General features: G+C 48.4%; 1 protein-coding gene across 1 annotated transcript in view; it reads left to right on the forward strand.

Moving 5' to 3' along the window:
• LOC126456279 (agrin-like) overlaps positions 1-19,467 on the forward strand; it is a 172,310-nt gene that overhangs the window by 107,360 nt on the left and 45,483 nt on the right. The window contains exons 11-15 of the mRNA XM_050092030.1: positions 3,726-3,903; positions 8,815-9,042; positions 15,646-15,839; positions 17,438-17,566; positions 17,688-17,925. Of these exons, the coding sequence (XP_049947987.1) occupies positions 3,726-3,903; positions 8,815-9,042; positions 15,646-15,839; positions 17,438-17,566; positions 17,688-17,925 (967 nt within the window). The remainder of the gene's footprint in view (positions 1-3,725; positions 3,904-8,814; positions 9,043-15,645; positions 15,840-17,437; positions 17,567-17,687; positions 17,926-19,467) is intronic.

The raw sequence follows: 19,467 nt of genomic DNA on the forward strand, positions 1-19,467 counted from the left end.
TATCAGCTCGGAGACCATGGCTGCGGTTACCCTTGACGATGCATCACAGTCAGGAGCGTCTGCGATGGTGTACTCAACGACGAACCTGGCTGCACAAATGGCAAAACGTCATTTTTTCGGATACATCCAGGTTCTGTTTACAGCATCATGATGGTCGCATCCGTGTTTGGCGACATCGCGGTAAACGCACATTGGAAGCGTGTATCCGTCATCGCCATACTGGCGTATCACCCGGCGTGATGGTAACGGGTGCCGTTGGTTACGCGTCTCGGTCACCTCTTGTTCGCACTGACGGCACTATGAACAGTGGACGTTACATTTCAGATGTGTTACGACCCGTGGCTCTACCCTTCATTCGATCCCTGCGAAACCCTACATTTCAGCAGGATGATGCACGACCGCATGTTGCAGGTCCTGTACGGGCCTTTCTGGATACAGAAAATGTTCGACTGCTGCCCTGGCCATCACATGCTCCAGATCTCTCACCAATTGAAAACGTCTGGTCAATGGTGGCCGAGCAACTGGCTCGTCACAATACGCCAGTCACTACTCTTGATGAACTGTGGTATCGTGTTAAAGCTGCATGGACAGCTGTACCTGTACAAGCCATCCAAGCTCTGTTTGACTCAATGCCCAGGCGTATCAAGGCCGTTATTACGGCTAGAGGTGGTTGTTCTGGGTACTGATTTCTCAGAATCTATGCACCCAAATTGCGTGAAAATGCAATCACGTGTCAGTTCTAGTATAATATATTTGTCCAATGAATACCCGTTTATTATCTGCATTTCTTCTTGGTGTGGCAATTTTAATGGCCAGTAGTGTACCATCAGAACTCACACCATGGCAAGGGAGACAGGTTATCAGCATGATTAAAAGCAACATGAAAACACGTGCCAGAAAATGCAGCGTGCTTTGCAGCTGCCAGCTCCAGCATGAATGCAAGACGATCAGGATACGCAAGGGCAACATTTAGGGTACATTCCGTACGCGGGCGACGCCACAAACAAGATCGGTAGGATCCTACGACGACGCAACACAAAGAGAGTGTTCCGCTCATCTCTCAAGACTTAGGCTCAAGAAACGTAACTTGTCTTTGAAGCGTACACTGGCGAGACAATACGCACAACTGAAGAGAGGTGGGACGGTCAAAAACGTCACAAAACATAAACAGCAGGTTCCTTCTTTAGCGAAGCTGGGACTCCCACTGTTGCCTTTTGCCGACTGCGCAGCACAGGGCGCGATATGAACTACGTGACGGCACCACTGCAACCGACAGAGGAAGCATGCATCCGAGGAGTCACCGATGCGCTCATCTTTGGCATGATTGTAGCTCAAATGTAGATGTAAAGAATATTGCTCTATTACGATTCACTTTTTAATAATTTTTGGGCAATGGAGGTTCAACGTTTTGCAAATCCGTCGAAAACCGCACGAGAGCGCTTGACGTCGAGCAGCGGCGTTAGCACAATCGGCTAAGGCGTCAGACTGGAAGTCAGTACACGCTCTGTTGGAGTCATGTCAGTTTATCCTCTTCAAATCTTACAATAATTGTTAAAAGTGGTGCTAACGGCTAAAAAGAAGTCCAGCACGCAACAGGTGGAAAGCAGTCAACGCCGGCCAATTCCATGAATAGCAGACGGCTGCTATTGCTGCTGCCATAACAACATAAACATAGTGTACGTTATTCAAAGCAGGTATAGGATTGTATAACTCCACTGTGCACACGAATGTATGGATAAAGAAACGTTAATCACGATACCTCATTATACGCCGATTATTTAGTTTCAATAACGTACCACTGTGATTATCATTAATATTACTATTAATTATTATCCGAACAAATATGAATTGTTATAGAAGGACAAATACACTCTAACACAATGAAAACAACACCACACGAAGAAATTATCCAAATGGGACGGAAATCGGTAGATATGATGTACATGTACAGGGAAACAAATGATTACAATTTAAGAGAAATTGTTCGATTTATTCAAGAGAAAGAGCTTCACAAATTGAAGAAGTGAATAGCACATTAGCCGGCCGCTGTGGCCGAGCGGTAGCGGTTCTAGGCGCTTCAGTCCGGAACCGCGCTGCTGCTACGGTCGCAGGTTCGAATCCTGCCCGGGCATGGATGTGTGTGATGTCCTTAGGTTAGTTAGGTTTAAGTAGATCTAAGTTCTAAGGGACTGATGACCTTAGATGTTAAGTCCCATAGTGTTCAGAGCCATTTGAACTATTTTGAACCAGTGGCTGGATACCAACCTGAGTGTTGCCCACTATATGGCGAGTTAACCATGAGTGGTGGTCTGGGGTGGCATATCCATTCATCCGTGCACACTTACAGCACAATGGTACGTCGACGATGCTCTGCATCTCATTTTGTTGCCCTTCACGGCAAGCCGTCTTATGAAGCATTGGCTAAAATGGTTCAAATGGCTCTGAGCACTATGGGACTCAACTGCTGAGGTCATTAGTCCCCTAGAACTTAGAACTAGTTAAACCTAACTAACCTAAGGACACCACACACATCCATGCCCGAGGCAGGATTCGAACCTGCGACCGTAGCGGTCTCGCGGTTCCAGACTGCAGCGCCAGAACCGCGCGGCCACTTCGGCCGGCTATGAAGCATTCCCCGATAACATTTGAGAAGGGCATCGTAATAGAGCTTTGTTCGTTATATCCGAATGTGTTCTACAATCGTGCTAAAACTGAACAAAATGGGTGACTTGTTGGGCGTATGCTTCCCTTGTAGGCAGCCGGCCCCTGAACCCCACGACGGCAAAAAAAATGGTTCAAATGGCTCTGAGCACTATGGGACTCAACTGCTGAGGTCAATAGTCCCCTAGAACTTAGAACTAGTTAAACCTAACTAACCTAAGGACATCACAAACATCCATGCCCGAGGCAGGATTCGAACCTGCGACCGTGGCGGTCTTGCGGTTCCAGACTGCAGCGCCTTTAACCGCACGGCCACTTCGGCCGGCCCCACGACGGCGCCGACGTCTGAGGAGGACGGTACTGGCTTCCTCAGAAGTCGCCTCAAGATGGTAGCAAGTTTTGTTACTGGATATTCATGCAGAAACAACGTCTCAGTCCGATAAAATCTCCTAGAATATTTAAAATTTCTTAGCATTCGGCGACAAAATCTCCTACTGTTTGTAGCTTTCGTGCAGTATAGACACCGGTTTAGAACAAATGGCCTCAAAAATGCAACACATAGACACTGAAACATTAAAAGACAAAGGAAAGAGCTGGAATGACACTGAAAAGGACGACGCACTCGACTATCTCACCACTTAGACATAGACGCGTTTTTGGCGGCTGTAAGGGTATAGGGCGTCAAAAACAACTTCCAAATTTACTTCCACAAGGAGGTACTCATCTAGTACGGACCCTAAAGAGCAGCATAAGGCCAGTAAAAAATCTAAAAAATTACGCCAGTTCTCTATAATACCCGTCCAACTCCTTCGCATAAAGCAAAACAGTAGTACCTTAATATTTGCAGTTTATGAGAAAAAATGTACAAACGGTCCTAGTTTCATAAAATTTCTACTTGTTTAAGTTCATAATAGTTTTCAGGTACCTATGCCGATCTTCTGATGTCTGCATTTTTCTTTTTTGAACTGTTTGCAACAGATAACACACTTTTTGTATATGAACGAGCACACGAGAAGTAAGTAGACTTTCCACAGGTAGCTTCTATTGAATTCTTCTTGATCTAGCTGAGGACATTCCGGCCTTCGACGGAAACTCATACATGCGACTGAAAGCGCTGGAGGCGTACAACAAGCTGAGCATCGAGGTGGAGTTCAAGACGTACGAGAGCAACGGCATCATCCTGTACACGCAGCAGGAGGACGACGGCACGGGAGACTACGTGTCGCTGGCCGTCGTTAATGGGTGAGTACCGGCAGCTGTTCTGAGCGTACCGCGCATAAATCACCAAACTGATTTCGTACTGACTAAGTGGCAGCATTTCTTCGGTTGTTGATTTCTCTGTCATTCTCATAAGCGGCATGGAGCGGACTTCCACGAGCCACTTGCATCCTTCTAGTGCAGACACTCTTGCAACTACGACGACAGTGAAACTGACAGATCATTGTGTTCTTACGTAGACAAAGACAGCGGCTAAGCAGAAATGCAGTTGGGTGGCTTTTCGCTGTTTAAAACAATCCAGTATCACATTATTCCCTATACATCGAGTTGTTTCCCTGTAATTACGGGAGGACGACGGTTCAATCCCGCGTCCGGCCATCCTGATTTAGGTTTTCCGTGATTTCCCTAAATCGCTCCAGGCAAATGCCGGGATGGTTCCTTTCAAAGGGCACGGCCGACTTCCTTCCCCGTCCTTCCCTAATCCGATGAGACCGATGACCTCGCTGTCTGGTCTCCTTCCCCAAAATAACCCAACCCAACCCTGTAATTACGTATATCTGCATGGAGAAACGTTTGTAACTGTAGGGGTGTCTGGTGTCATCTCATGTTCAACGTATTAATGACCTTTTGTGATGTGACTGCAGAGATATTGGTGGCGTTCGAAGCGCTGGTTTCTTTGCACATAGTACGCTAAAATATAATTTTTTTGAACGCTTTTTGTCATTACACCATATTAAAATGGTCACGTGGACGTGGAGAACAACTGCAATGGCTAAGACGCTTGCCATTCAGAGAAGAATAGAGATTAACAGCAAAGCAGTTCTAGGGTTTAGCATGGGATGCCTCTCCTGGTGGGCTAGTGGCTGATTTTACTGCCATGTCTGGACGAGTGTAGAGGGCGGGTATACTAGTTACTGGGGACTCCAACATTAGGCGGTAATGGACTCCCTCAGGAAAATAGCAGGGAGACGGGAAAGAAGGCCGGTATGCACTGGATGTGTTTGCCGGTGGCTGCTCAACGCACTGGGTGAGATCGACTGCAAACCGTGACTCATGTCGGCACGAATGATGCCTGCCTTATGCATTCTGAGACTATCCTTGGTACCTAATGGTAATTGGCTGAGTTTGTGAAAGTAGCTAATATCCGACGCCGAGGCAAGTTAAAGAAAAGTCCAATATCATAATATTCCCTGCATGTCGCATTGTTTTACTATATTTACGTATATCTCCTTGGAGAAATATTTTTAACTTCAGCGTTGCCTGGTCTCATCTCATGTCCATCGTATTCCAATCTGACTCACTCTCTGTAGCATCGTAATCAGAGCGACAGCAATCCTCTGGTTTAAAGCCGAGCTTAAGGCCTAAATCAGAGGCTCGGCCGATTCTGCGACGATATCGTATGCCAATTCGACTTCCGATGTAGGACGTATAATTGTAGCCCCGCCCTCTCCCTCCTAAATAGGTCAGGTGTGTACTACATATAGGAACCGGTTAATGGGGTAGCGGAGTACCTGTCGCGTGCACATGGTATTTTTTAGATCAGTGCTTCACGTTGAGGTTAGTTATGAACACCCTGCCGAAACCGAAGGTTAATCAGCGACATTGTTCTCAGAGAGCAATTCTCCTCGCAGATCGGAAATAGAAAAGGTTAATATAACATTTCTAAACTGCTGGAGTACCCATAGTAAGGTATCAGTAGTATCCTTTATTAAAGATAATGATGCATAGATATCATTAGGAACAGAAAATTGGTTCATACCTGAAGTGAACAGCTGTGAAGTCCTGAATTCGGATTGGAATTACGTCACCTGTACAGATTATACGACTATTGTGATGGCGTATTTATTGCAGTAAAGAATCCGAGCAGCGCTGCTGTATGGCAGCAGCAGTCAGCGCGGGCATGAGCGGTGCCGTCGCTGCTGGAATATTGGGTATTCGTCGTGCTTTACTGGCCCTCCTAGTACATATCAGTCAACGAATATCATAATAATTTGTGAGCGCGCTATCTAATAGGCACGTAAGATTTGTAACGGGAAACAAACCAGCGTTTTCCGTCGACACTGGACGTCGCGCTAAATATGTGATGATCAGCCTCTGTTTGGGGTGACTCCAGTTACACATTGCAAAAACGAAGTTGCAGATACCTGCCGAAATACCAGAGAAAATGGGTATGACGTCTCATAGGGGGTCACCAGTTTTGGTATATTGTAAACAGTAAGGATAGATGATTTTTGCAGTGACAGGCAGGTGACCCTGTAATTGCGGATAATACTGTTAGTGTACAGTAATGCCAACGAATCAGTAGAAACAGTATCTACCTTAGAATACCTAAGAGTAACGAACCTTGCCAGGCCGGATTAAGAGAAGAAATAGAGAAGATCCGACGAAAAGCGGCGTGTTTCGTCACAGAATGGTTTAGTCGGCGCTAGAGAGTTATAGAGGTGTTCAATAAACTCCAGTGGTAGACTGTGCAAGAGCGGCGTTGTACATAACGTGAGGTTTGCTATTACGGACGAGTACTTTCCGGCAAGAGTTGGCCAACATATTACTTTCTTCCACATATGTCTAGTGAAACGATCACACATAAATTAAAGCTAATGAGGAGGTTTACTGACAATCATTATGCGCCATTCGCGAACGAAAAATGAGGGTACGTGGGAACAGATAATGCATCAGAATACCTCCCCCATATAGATACAGATGTATATATACAAAGGAAAATGGTAAAAAATTAAATTCTTCAACTAACGAAAACAAATCCTATCCGTGAAGCTAGCTCTGGCGGTGGGTAGCAAGGGGATGAAGGAAGATAGCTCTGTCCCGTACACAGGCTGCGCAGGCTGCTGTAAGACGAAGATGCCGGTGTAATAAGATCCGCCCATTTCATCAGGTTAGCCCCCCCCCCCCCCCCCCCCCATGAACCATGGACCTTGCCGTTGGTGGGGAGGCTTGCGTGCCTCAGCGATACAGATAGCCGTACCGTAGGTGCAACCACAACGGAGGGGTATCTGTTGAGAGGCCAGACAAACGTGTGGTTCCTGAAGAGGGGCAGCAGCCTTTTCAGTAGTTGCAAGGGCAACAGTCTGGATGATTGACTGATCTGGCCTTGTAACAATAACCAAAACGGCCTTGCTGTGCTGGTACTGCGAACGGCTGAAAGCAAGGGGAAACTACAGCCGTAATTTTTCCCGAGGGCATGCAGCTTTACTGTATGAGCATGGAGAGCTGCATCAAACCAGTCTCAGGACTGAAGACCACAACAACAACAACAACAACAACAACAACAGCCAAAAAAGAAGTGGAAACTTCCTGCTCTGTGATTCACACCGAGAAGCTGCGAAGATAAGGGGTAACGAACGATTAGTTTTCTCTTATCGGAGGTTTACAGGTGTCAGATCCTGTACCTTCTGCAGGTAAAAAGGCTGTCCTCGAAGCAGGCACCAAACACTTGATTGACGAACCCACGAAGTGTGTGCTGTTAGCTGTGGATCACACTGCGTACATTCATCGGAGTCGCACTACATAGCATACGTGTTGTAGCAACGCACTCAGACGGAAACTTTTTGGTCGCCCCTTCTACATTAAACGAATAAAGACGTCCTCTGTATTAAGTACAAAACAAAGAAAGGATAAAAACCTAGCGAAGAGGAAAAGAAGCCGTAATAATCTGAAGAGCCAAAGAAACTGGTACGCCTGCCTAATATCGTGTGCGGCCCCAAGTGCCGCAACACGACGTGGCGTGAACTCGGCTAATGTCTGAAGTAGTGGCACAGGGAATTGACACCATGAATCCTGCAGGGCTGTCCATAAATCAGTAAGAGTACGAAGGGTGGAGATCTCTTCTGAACAGCACGTTATAAGACATCCCAGATATTCTCAATAATATTGATGTCTGGGGAGTTCGGTGACCAGCGGAAGTTTTTAAATTCTGAAGAGTGTTTCTGGAGCCACTCTGTAGCAATTCTGGACGTGTGGTGTGTCGCATTGTCCTGCTCGAATTGTCCAAGTCCGTCGGAATGCACAATGGACATGAATGGATGGAATTGATCACACAGGATGCTTACGTATGTGTCACCTGTCAGAGTAGTATCTAGACATATCAGGTGACCCATATGACTCCAACTGTATACGCCCCACACCGTTACAGAGCCTCCACCACCTTGAACAGTCCCATGCTGACATGCAGGGTCCGTGGATTCACGAGGTTGTCTCCATACACGTACACGTCCATTTTCTCGATACAATTTGAAATGAGACTCGCCCGATCAGGCAACAGATTTCGAGTCATCAACGGTCCAATATCGGTATTGAGGGGCCTAGCGAGACGTAAAGCTTAGTGTCGTGCAGTCATCAGAGGTAGATGATTGGGCCTTCGGCTCCGAAAGCGGATAGCGATGATGATTCGTTGAATGGTTCGCACGCTGACATTTGTTGATGACCCAGCATTGAAATCTGCATCAGTTTGCGGAAGGGTTGCACTTCTGTCACTTTTAACGATTCTCTTCAGTCGCCGTTGGTCCCGTTCTTGTAGTATCTTTTTCTGGCCGCAGCGACGTCGGTAATTTGACGTTTTACCGGATTCCTGATATTCACGGCACACGCATGAAATGGTCGTACCAGAAAATCCTAACTTCATCGCTACCTTGGAGATGCTGTGTCCCATCGCTCGTGCGCCGACTGTAACATCACGTTCAAACTCGCTTAAATCTTGATAACCTGAGATTGTAGCAGCTGTAACCGATCTAACAACTGCGCAAGACACTTGTTACCATCTTTACATGGGCGTTGCCGACCACAGCGCCGTATTCTGCCTGTTTACATATCTGTATTTGAATACGCATGCCTATAGCAGTTCCTTTGGCGCTTCTGTGCGAGTGCGAAGTAAGAGTGAGCGCGGGTGAGTGAGAGTGTGTGTGTGGCTGCGCCGTGTTGCAGGCGCGTGCAGTTCCGGCTGAACGTGGGCAACGGCCCGCTGGTGCTGGAGAGCGGCGAGCGCGTGTCGGACGGCGAGTGGCACCGCGCCGTGGCGCGCCGCTACCACCGCGACGCCGCGCTGCGCGTCGACGCCGGGCAAGAGGCGGCCGGCCAGTCGCACGGCACGCACCAGTTCCTAGACCTGCGCCAGCCCGCCTTCCTCGGCTTCGTGCCCTCCAACTACTCCAGGTACGCGGCCCACCTTATCAGTGGGCTCCAGTAGTATATCGACTCAGTCACACAGCTTGTCACAGCACTTACAGGTGTACACTACCTGAGCAAAAGTGTCCGGACACCAGCTATGTCATGCGGGGTTGACCACTAGATGTCACGAGAGGCGGACTTGTCTGTGCAAAAGGGGGCGGGGAATATACAGGGTTATTACAAATGATTGAAGCGATTTCACAGCTCAGGAGCGAAGCAGTAACAGCAGCGTGGATCGGACAGGAGTGCTCAGTGACCTCCATCGTGGACTCCTCTTTGGATGTCACCTGCGTAACCATCTGTGACACTGCTGCTAAACATGCCCAAATCGACTGTGACGTGACTGTACAGTGGAAACGCGAAGTGACAAACCCAGCTACACCGAGACCAGGCAGACTTCATGTGCTGACGGAAGAAATCACTCTGACTTACACACTGCCACCAGCAGTCCAACTATTACAGGGACTGTGCCCAGAGAGTTAAAATGAAGGGAGTACAAAGGTCGAGCAACTCCTCGCAAGCCACATATTTCTGTAGTTTTAATAAATGTAAACATGGTCCGTAGTAGGCTCCAATGCGACGTTTATTTAATCGTGAGATTGGCTAATTTCGACTAAACGTCATTGTCAAGCACCTTTGTAACATCTGTATTTCGTGTCTTGTCATGCTACAAATGTGCTTGACAGTAACGCTTGGTGGAAATTCGCCAATCGCACGATTAAATAAACATCGCATTCCAGTCTACTACACCGAGCGACGTGGCGCAGTGGTTAGACACTGGACTCGCATTCGGGAGGACGATGGTTCAATCCCGCGACCGGCCATCCTGATTTAGGTTTTCCGTGATTTCCCTAAATCACTCCAGGCAAATGCCGGTATGGTTCCTTTGAAAGGGCACGGCCGACTTCCTTCGCCATCCTTCCCTAATCCGATGAGACCGATGACCTCGCTGTCTGGTCTCCTTCCCCAAACAACCCAACACACACCCAGTCTACTACGGACCATGTTTACGTTTTTTAAGCATCTGGAGGCTGTGGACCCCCACAAATACAAGATTTCTGTTGTCAGTGCTAAGTGTCGCTTGAGGTGGCGTAAGGAGCGACGCCACTGGACGGTGAATGACTGGAAATGAGTGATTTGGAGTGATGAATCACGCTACACCCTGTTGAAGACCGATGGAAGGGTTTGCCTTTGGCGGATGGCTGGAGAACGTTAACTGCCGTCATCTCTAGTGCCAACAGCAAAGTACAGAGAAGGTGAGGCTACGGATGGGTATGATTTTCATGGTTAGAATGTGTTCCCTTCATTGCGTTTAAGAAAACACTAAACGTGGAAGGATATTACCACATGTACTGCGTAAAGTGCAGGAACAGTTCGGAGCCGAAGATTGTTTGTGTCAGCATGACAATGCACCCTGTCATCAATTACGCGCTTTTCTTATGAGTGGCCGAGGAAAACATTTGAGACATACCGACGCTCATACACAACAGTAAAAGGTTTTAGGGGGTGGCGTAAAGGGCGTGAATGGATCCGTTCCTTCCCTTGGGGTTTCTATTTCTACCCTGCTGGCGGTTGAAGACCATAGTTGGCAGTACGGTGAGCAACAGGACGGTGTTCTTGACAATCTTTGACACTTCTGACACCCCCGGATGATTCAGATCTTCTCTATAGGTATCGTGGGCCAGGAACGCCATTGAATGTGATCGTGAGCACAATGTTTGCTATGTTCTACAAGGTGGAATCACTGCAGACAGTTCAAAACAATTCGGCGAACTCTGAATGCTTCTCAACTCTTTGGTTTCGCGCCCTGCAGTGGCCTCATCACGGAGGAATGCGACATTGAAAGGTGCATCAATAAAACGGCAAAGGGTCGCTCTAAGACCCCGCTCGGTGCAACCCATCCACCTTTACTGACAACCTGAAAATTGTACCTGTACGTAGGGGAGCCGTGACGAGAGCGATCGGCACCTGTAAGCAGGATACGGTTTTGTCCTTCTGCCTGCTGGCAGGCCAGCCAGAAACGGAGGTGCGTCGAATGGAAATTTGGAAATTTGTGGCAAGTTCCTATGAGACCAAACTGTTGAAGTCATCGGTCCCTAGGCTTACACACTACTTAATCTAACTTAAACTAACTTGCGCTAAAGACAAAACACACCCATGCCTGGGGGAGGTCTCGAATCTCCGACGGGGGGTGCCGCGCGAACTGTGGCAAGGTGCCCTATACCGCGTGGCTACCCTGTGCGGCTGTGTCGAAAGGCTTGCCTGTCTACAGGCGAGTAGGACTTTGTCGCAGGTTGTCTCCGTTTAGATACAGTTTTAAAGTACTGAACAACGGCGGGTGAGTGGCACTTAGGGTGCTGTTGAACTGGAGGGAGGGGGGGAGAGGGGGCTTAGAAGGACCATTTGTGTTTTTACTGTCAATTCACATCCTTCTGTGATCATACTACATGAGAGCTTTAAACAGGAGGACTGAAAAAGCATAAGCACCCTTTGCTGCTTCGGATCAATTTCGTCGAATGGTTTTGAAGGAACCCTAGTGGTTCCACTGTGTACACCAGAGAAAATATTGCGGTCGCAAGTGACTCCAAATGCATCTACATCTACATCTACATCTATACTCCGCGAGCCACCTTACGGTGTGTGGCGGAGGGTACTTATTGTACCACTATCTGATCCCCCCTTCCCTGTTCCATTCACGAATTGTGCGTGGGAAGAACGACTGCTTGTAAGTCTCCGTATTTGCTCTAATTTATCGGATCTTTTCGTTGTGATCATTACGCGAGATATATGTGGGCGGTAGTAATATGTTGCCCATCTCTTCCCGGAATGTGCTCTCTCGTAATGCGCTCACATTCAGTGGGGATGCCGGCTCACGATGTCCTTAGAGAAGGGTTGAATCGTACAGGGGTTGACAGCAGTGTCAAGTATTGTAAAGAATGTCGCCCTGTTCCTCGTCGCACTGCGAATTGTCGTTTTTCACTGCAGAATTGTATGGAGATCAACGCCCCAAGTGAAGGGTGGTTTCATTGACAGGCTTTCCTCCACCTAAAGGTTGATTCTGAAGGGCGGTGTGCCTGCAATGTCTTTCTCTGCGGTCCGTAAGGAAACCGGTAAGGCTCTCCACAAACAAAGCTCCGCAGGCTTCATTTGAATGGGGAGCGTCGCGTTCCTGAGCTCCATAGCAGAGGCGTCAATGGATGGGGTGAAATGTGGATCAGAGGCGGTGTGACTACCTTCTTATCTTGTGACGCGTCCACGATGGCATTGGGAATAATTTTGGTGGTATTTGTTGCCAATATGACAACATTAACCCACCTTACAATTCACATAAACTTCTGAGCTGTGGCCTTTTTCTCCGCATGTGTCGTCTCCTTGTTCTCTGAAGTGTCACCGAGCTCGTGGGTAACGTCGCAGGGCGCTACTCTTTTGCACCATTACACAGGAGGGCTGTTGGTACCTTGTAGCGAAGTATCATATTTATCGCAAGGGGAGAGTATTACGGGGTTTCGAAGAAGTGATGCTTTAATTGTGTTGCATACTACACTCCTGGAAATGCAAAAAAGAACACACTGACACCGGTGTGTCAGACCCACCATACTTGCTCCGGACACTGCGAGAGGGCTGTACAAGCAATGATCACACGCACGGCACAGCGGACACACCAGGAACCGCGGTGTTGGCCGTCGAATGGCGCTAGCTGCGCAGCATTTGTGCACCGCCGCCGTCAGTGTCAGCCAGTTTGCCGTGGCATACGGAGCTCCATCGCAGTCTTTAACACTGGTAGCATGCCGCGACAGCGTGGACGTGAACCGTATGTGCAGTTGACGGACTTTGAGCGAAGGCGTATAGTGGGCATGCGGGAGGCCGGGTGGACGTACCGCCGAATTGCTCAACACGTGGGGCGTGAGGTCTCCACAGTACATCGATGTTGTCGCCAGTGGTCGGCGGAAGGTGCACGTGCCCGTCGACCTGGGACCGGACCGCAGCGACGCACGGATGCACGCCAAGACCGTAGGATCCTACGCAGTGCCGTAGGGGACCGCACCGCCAGTTCCCAGCAAATTAGGGACACTGTTGCTCCTGGGGTATCGGCGAGGACCATTCGCAACCGTCTCCATGAAGCTGGGCTACGGTCCCGCACACCGTTAGGCCGTCTTCCGCTCACGCCCCAACATCGTGCAGCCCGCCTCCAGTGGTGTCGCGACAGGCGTGAATGGAGGGACGAATGGAGACGTGTCGTCTTCAGCGATGAGAGTCGCTTCTGCCTTGGTGCCAATGATGGTCGTATGCGTGTTTGGCGCCGTGCAGGTGAGCGCCACAATCAGGACTGCATACGACCGAGGCACAAAGGGCCAACACCCGGCATCATGGTGTGGGGAGCGATCTCCTACACTGGCCGTACACCACTGGTGATCGTCGAGGGGACACTGAATAGTGCACGGTACATCCAAACCGTCATCGAACCCATCGTTCTACAATTCCTAGACCGGCAAGGGAACTTGCTGTTCCAACAGGACAATGCACGTCCGCATGTATCCCGTGCCACCCAACGTGCTCTAGAAGGTGTACGTCAACTACCCTGGCCAGCAAGATCTCCGGATCTGTCCCCCATTGAGCATGTTTGGGACTGGATGAAGCGTCGTCTCACGCGGTCTGCACGTCCAGCACGAACGCTGGTCCAACTGAGGCGCCAGGTGGAAATGGCAGGGCAAGCCGTTCCACAGGACTACATCCAGCATCTCTACGATCGTCTCCATGGGAGAATAGCAGCCTGCATTGCTGCGAAAGGTGGATATACACTGTACTAGTGCCGACATTGTGCATGCTCTGTTGCCTGTGTCTATGTGCCTGTGGTTCTGTCAGTGTGATCATGTGATGTATCTGACCCCAGGAATGTGTCAATAAAGTTTCCCCTTCCTGGGACACTGAATTCACGGTGTTCTTATTTCAATTTCCAGGAGTGTATATAGTGTGTCCTGCATTGAGTCATGGCAGAGCAGGCAATAATCGATTGCTGAATATTTGATGTTATTCAGCCAATTGTTGGATTTTAAAGCATTGCTCTTTTATATTGTAATATAAAATCCCCGCCATGCCACGAAATAAAAGTTTTAAAATTGTTATGGCTCTTTCAAATTCTGAAGGTGGTAGGGGTAAAATACATGGAGCGAAAGGTTATTTACAATTTGTACAGAAACCAGATGGCAGTTATAAGAGTCGAGGGGCACGAAAGGGAAGCAGTGGTTGGGATGGGAGTGATACAGGGTTGTAGCCTCTCCCCGATGTTACTCAATCTGTATATTGAGCAGGGAGTAAAGGGAAGAAAAAGAAAAATTCGGAGTAGGTATTGAAATCCATGGAGAAGAAATAAAAACTTTGAAGTTCGCTTATGACATTGTAATTCTGTCAGAGACAGAAAAGGACTTGGAAGAGCAGTTGAAAGGAATGGACAGGGTCTTGAAAGGAGGATATAAGGATATAAGATGAAGATCAACAAAAGCAAAACGTGGATAATGGAATGTAGTCGAATTAAGTCGGGTAGTGCTGAGGGAATTACATTAGGAAATGAGACACTTAAAGTAGTAAAGGAGTTTTGCTATTTGGGGAGCAAAATAACTGATGATGGTCGAAATAGAGAAGATATAAAATGTAGACTGGCAATGGCAAGGAAAGCGTTTCTGAAGAAGAGAAATTTGTTAATATCGGGCATAGATTTAAGTGTCAGGAAGTCGTTTCTGAAAGTATTTGTATGGAGTGTAGCCATGTATGGAAGTGAAACGTGGACGATAAATAGTATGGACAAGAAGAGAATAGAAGCTTTTGAAATGTGGTGCTACAGAAGAATGCTGAAGATTAGATGGGTAGATCACATAACTAATGAGGAGGTATTGCATAGGATTGGGGAGAAGAGGAGTTTGTGGCACAACTTGACTAGAGGAAGGGATCGGTTGGTAGGACATGTTCTGAGGCATCAAGGGATCACAAATTTAGCATTGGAGGGCAGCGTGGAGGGTGAAAATCGTAGAGGGAGACCAAGAGATAAATACACTAAGCAAATTCGGAAGCATGTAGGTTGCAGTAGGTACTGGGAGATGAAGAAGCTTGCACAGGATAGGGTAGCATGGAGAGCTGCATCAAACCAGTCTCAGGACTGAAGACCAGAACAACAACAACGACAACAACAACATGGCTCACCACTGAAGGCTGCATACATCGTCGAGTTACGTCACAAAATGTATGAGAATTCTGCAACGAGTAAAAAATCTGTACCTCAGGATGAGATTCTTGGGGACGCCTATGCATCACTGTGCAGTGTTTCTGTCTGTTGTTCGTATTTCTCCGTATCCTTTTCTGTGAGGCTTCTGTTTAGCCAGATTGCCAATATTTGTTTCTGTTTGTATACTGGAATTTCTTCTAAAGTTTGAGTAATTTATTTTACTTATTGTATACGCGTATTCTTTGCTACTGTCCGCCGTGTGTGTCAGTGGGCAGTGCTTATTAGCGTGTGTATCGTTGTCGCTGCCGTATAATTAGTGCTGCCTAGCGCCTCGTGAGCGGAGAACAGAGCGTGCGCTTGTGCTGGTGCAGGGTGTACGGCAACGCGGGCGCCTCCTCGGGCCTGGTGGGCTGCGTGCGCGCGCTGCGCGTGGGCGGGCTGCGGGTGGCGCTGTCTGGCGCGGCGGCGCGCAGGGCCTCCGTGGCGGTGCGCCGCTGCCCGCCCTGCCCCGCGGGGGACCCGCGCTGCCTGCGGCCGCCCGGCTGCCTCCGCAACCTCACCACAGGTCAGCCAACCCAGCTCCAAGTCACTGTTCTCAAAGTGTCAGTCTTCAGGTGGATCTGATGTATGTGTATGTGATGCTTGATCCTGAACCCACTGTCAATTAATATACAAAGGATTTAAAGTGGGAATTAAATTTAAATCAATAAGGCAAGTTGAACATTAGTGCCAGACCGGGATTCGAACTCAAGTCTCCTAAATACTAGGCAGCAATTCGAACTCATGTCTCCTTCTTAGTTGGCAGTTGCTGTACACAGTGGTCTTTGCTGCTGTACGGGTTACCATAGCAAGTCTCTGGTCAGATCCAAATTCTCAATTTATCTACGTGCTATTAACGTTGCTATTAACATTATCTTCGCCGGACGGTGTGGCCGAGAGGTTCTAGGCGCTACAGTCTGGAACCGCGCGACCGCTACGGTCGCAGGTTCGAATCCTGCCTCGGACATGGATGTGTGTGATGTCCTTAGGTTAGTTAGGTTTCAATAGGTCTAAGTTCTAGGGGACTGATGACCTCAGATGTTAAGTCCCATAGTGCTCAGAGCCATTAACATTACCTTCATTACTCATGGCATTTCGCCGATTTTCCTAAAAGTTCCAGCATGGTGTGCATGTCACATGTCTGAAGGAACAGTCACCACGTATATAATTCAGAAGACAAGAGCCAGTGATCCCTTCAGTGCATAGTATGCAGTGACCTTGAGACGTGCATAGGACACCGAAAAACGCAGGCAATCCAAACAGAAAACGTTAAGCAAAGACATCAGCCTGCTGTGCAGAGCTGTTCACTGGGTTCCTTATCTACAGGTGTGAAGTAATTCGATGAGGCTAAATGGAGCGGATGATTCGTCTACATGTTCTGAAAGGATTACACCTACTGATCTCCTTTATAACTGTACCGCAGCGCGTATTCTGAATAGAAATTGAGAGATATTGTATCGACTGATATGTGTCATTATTTTGTATGTATTGCAGTTTTCGTAAATAAATCTTTTGAAGCCCTGGTGGTATTTACGAATAAGCAGGGCTACTTTAAGGCCGAAGAGACACAAGTCGATGCTTGGAGCGCCAAGCTAACAGGGGAGCCAAAGGAGCCATTACTGTAACATTTCTATACAGGACTTGTCACAATTAGTAGTGGCCACTGGGGCGTCAAGCAGAAAGGAGGTTCAAAATGGTTCAAATGGCTCTGACCACTATGGGACTTAACATCTATGGTCATCAGTCCCCTAGAACTTAGAACTACTTAAACCTAACTAACCTAAGGACATCACACAACACCCAGTCATCACGAGGCACAGAAAATTCCTGACCCCGCCGCGAATCGAACCCGGGAACCCGGGGAGTTTCCAAGTGTAAGATTTGTGTACAGTGTGTATTACAATTAGTAACAAGAACTGGCACAGGTGAAACTATACCATGGGACAAGAAGGAAGGGAAAAAGATAGAAAAGTGTTCCATAACCGGCCCTGGCAATAACTCTTTGTACTGTATTTCGTGAGATAAAATATTCTAGTGATCTTAGAGAAGTGCACATTCCGGACAGGAGTGTACAGTGTGGTGTAGCGTGCAGAAAGCCTCAGAGGTGGTTGCGGGTGCCCGCAGGTGGTTCCTGCTCGTCCAGCCGGTTCGACCCGTGCGCCTCTAGCCCCTGCGTGGGCGGCTCGACTTGTGAGCCGCTGGCTGGGGGTGGCTTCTTCTGCAACTGCAGCCGCGGAGCCGCCTGCGACACGGGTATGTACTGTGTGTGTGTGTGTGTGTGTGTGTGTGTGTGTGTGTGCGTGTGTGCCTTCTACAAAAGACTGCCTGTCTGGCCAATGGGGGCCTGAGGACTGACACGTCCTTCCGTTCGTAGAGGGCAGCACGTTCGTGGCAGCGCTCGACGGCAGTTCTTCGCTGGAGCTGGCGTGGCCCGAGGGCGCTGGAGCGGCGCTGTCGCTGGATCTGTGGTTCCTGGCAGAGCAGCCTGACGGCGTGCTTCTGTCTGCTGGCGGGGGAGGACGAGCTGGAGGCGGAGACTTCCTGTGGTTGGCGCTGGTCGGCGGCCGCCTTCAGCTGCGCTTCAACCTGGGCAGCGGCGCCGCCACCGTCACGTGCGTTGCGCGCTATCTTTCAGTTTCTCTCAGTTTAACAGGAAAATCTGTAACAAGTTAATTTCTAGTTTGCTCCCCGCGTTCAAACTTGGTTATACGGTTTCTTTTCCTCAGTTCTAAATAAAATACGAAATTTGTCCAATGAAAATGAGATTATTTTTCGTAAGTACCGCAAAAGTGATCGATCTACCGTCGACTCCCTAATGACGTTACCGCTGCCAAGAGCAAAGCTTTCGTGATATCAGCCATTCCCCTTCAGCAGAAGTCTGAAAATAGCTTCAGACGATTCCGATAATTACGACGGTAAAAAAGGGAGAGCAACGCCGTGGAAACAAGCTTTGCACACTATTGAAGTAGAATACTTAATAAAATGTAATTTTCGTAGAGGGGAGTCTATGACGCACTGTGCCGGATGTTTCCATTCATATAAAGACTTTAAACATGAAAGAGATAAAGAATAATTTCCATTCCTGGGCCACTAGTACTTCCTAGTTCGATTTATCACGCTATTCTCAGTGCTGTACACACCATACACTATCGTGATACAACCTTAGTGGCCTTCCTGATGCATCGCTTAGAAAAACACTGTGGTAGTTGCTCTGAAAAAGACAAAGACAGAATCCTTCCCCTCCCGAATCCGAGGCTGTTCTTCGTCCCTAATAACCTCATCATCTTTCTTATATTAGTCAAGCAGATCCAGAACTCTCTGACCTTCTCTTACCTATAGCCCGAGACCATTCCAACACGTTATCCGTTGATGAGCGTTCCATTTCCATATTTCTTCTACAAGCACTGCAGCACCTAAGCCAAGCCGTCAACCTCCTCACTGTAGACGGAGGAAGTCCGACAGCCGATCGGTTACATCATTCCACCAGGAAGGAGTTACACAGCTAGTGTTGTCTGTAGTTCAACCATGCCTAGACGGACAATATCGCGGTTCGATCGCGTCCGCATTGTTACTTTGTGGCAGGAAGGGCTCTCAACAAAGGAAGTGTCAAGGCGTCTCGGAGTGAACCAAACCGATGTTGTTCGGATATGGGGGAGATACAGAGAGACAAGAACTGTCGATGACATGCCTCGGCCGGCTCCTGTGGCCATGCGGTTCTAGCCGCTTCAGTCTGGAAACGAGCTGCTGCTGCGGTCGCAGGTTCGAATCCTGCCTCGGGCATCGCTGTGTGTGATGTCCTTAGGTTAGTTAGGTTTAAGTAGTTCTAGGTCTAGGGGACTGATGACCTCAGATGTTAAGTGCCATAGCGCATAGAGTCATTTTTGACATGCCTCGCTCTGCCCGCCCAAGGGCTACTGCTGCAGTGGATGATCGCTACCTATGGATTATGGCTCGGAGGAACCCTGACAGCAACGCCACCATGTTGAATATTGCTTTTCGTGCAGCCACAGGACGTCATGTTGCGACTCAAATTGTGCGCAATAGGCTGCATGATGCGTAACTTCAGTTCCGACATCCATGGCAAGGTTCATCTTTGGAACCACGACACCATGGAACACGGTACAGATGGGCCCAACAACATGCCGCATGGATCG

The sequence above is a fragment of the Schistocerca serialis genome, chromosome 2 (assembly GCF_023864345.2).
Source record: "Schistocerca serialis cubense isolate TAMUIC-IGC-003099 chromosome 2, iqSchSeri2.2, whole genome shotgun sequence".
Lineage (NCBI taxonomy): Eukaryota > Metazoa > Arthropoda > Insecta > Orthoptera > Acrididae > Schistocerca > Schistocerca serialis.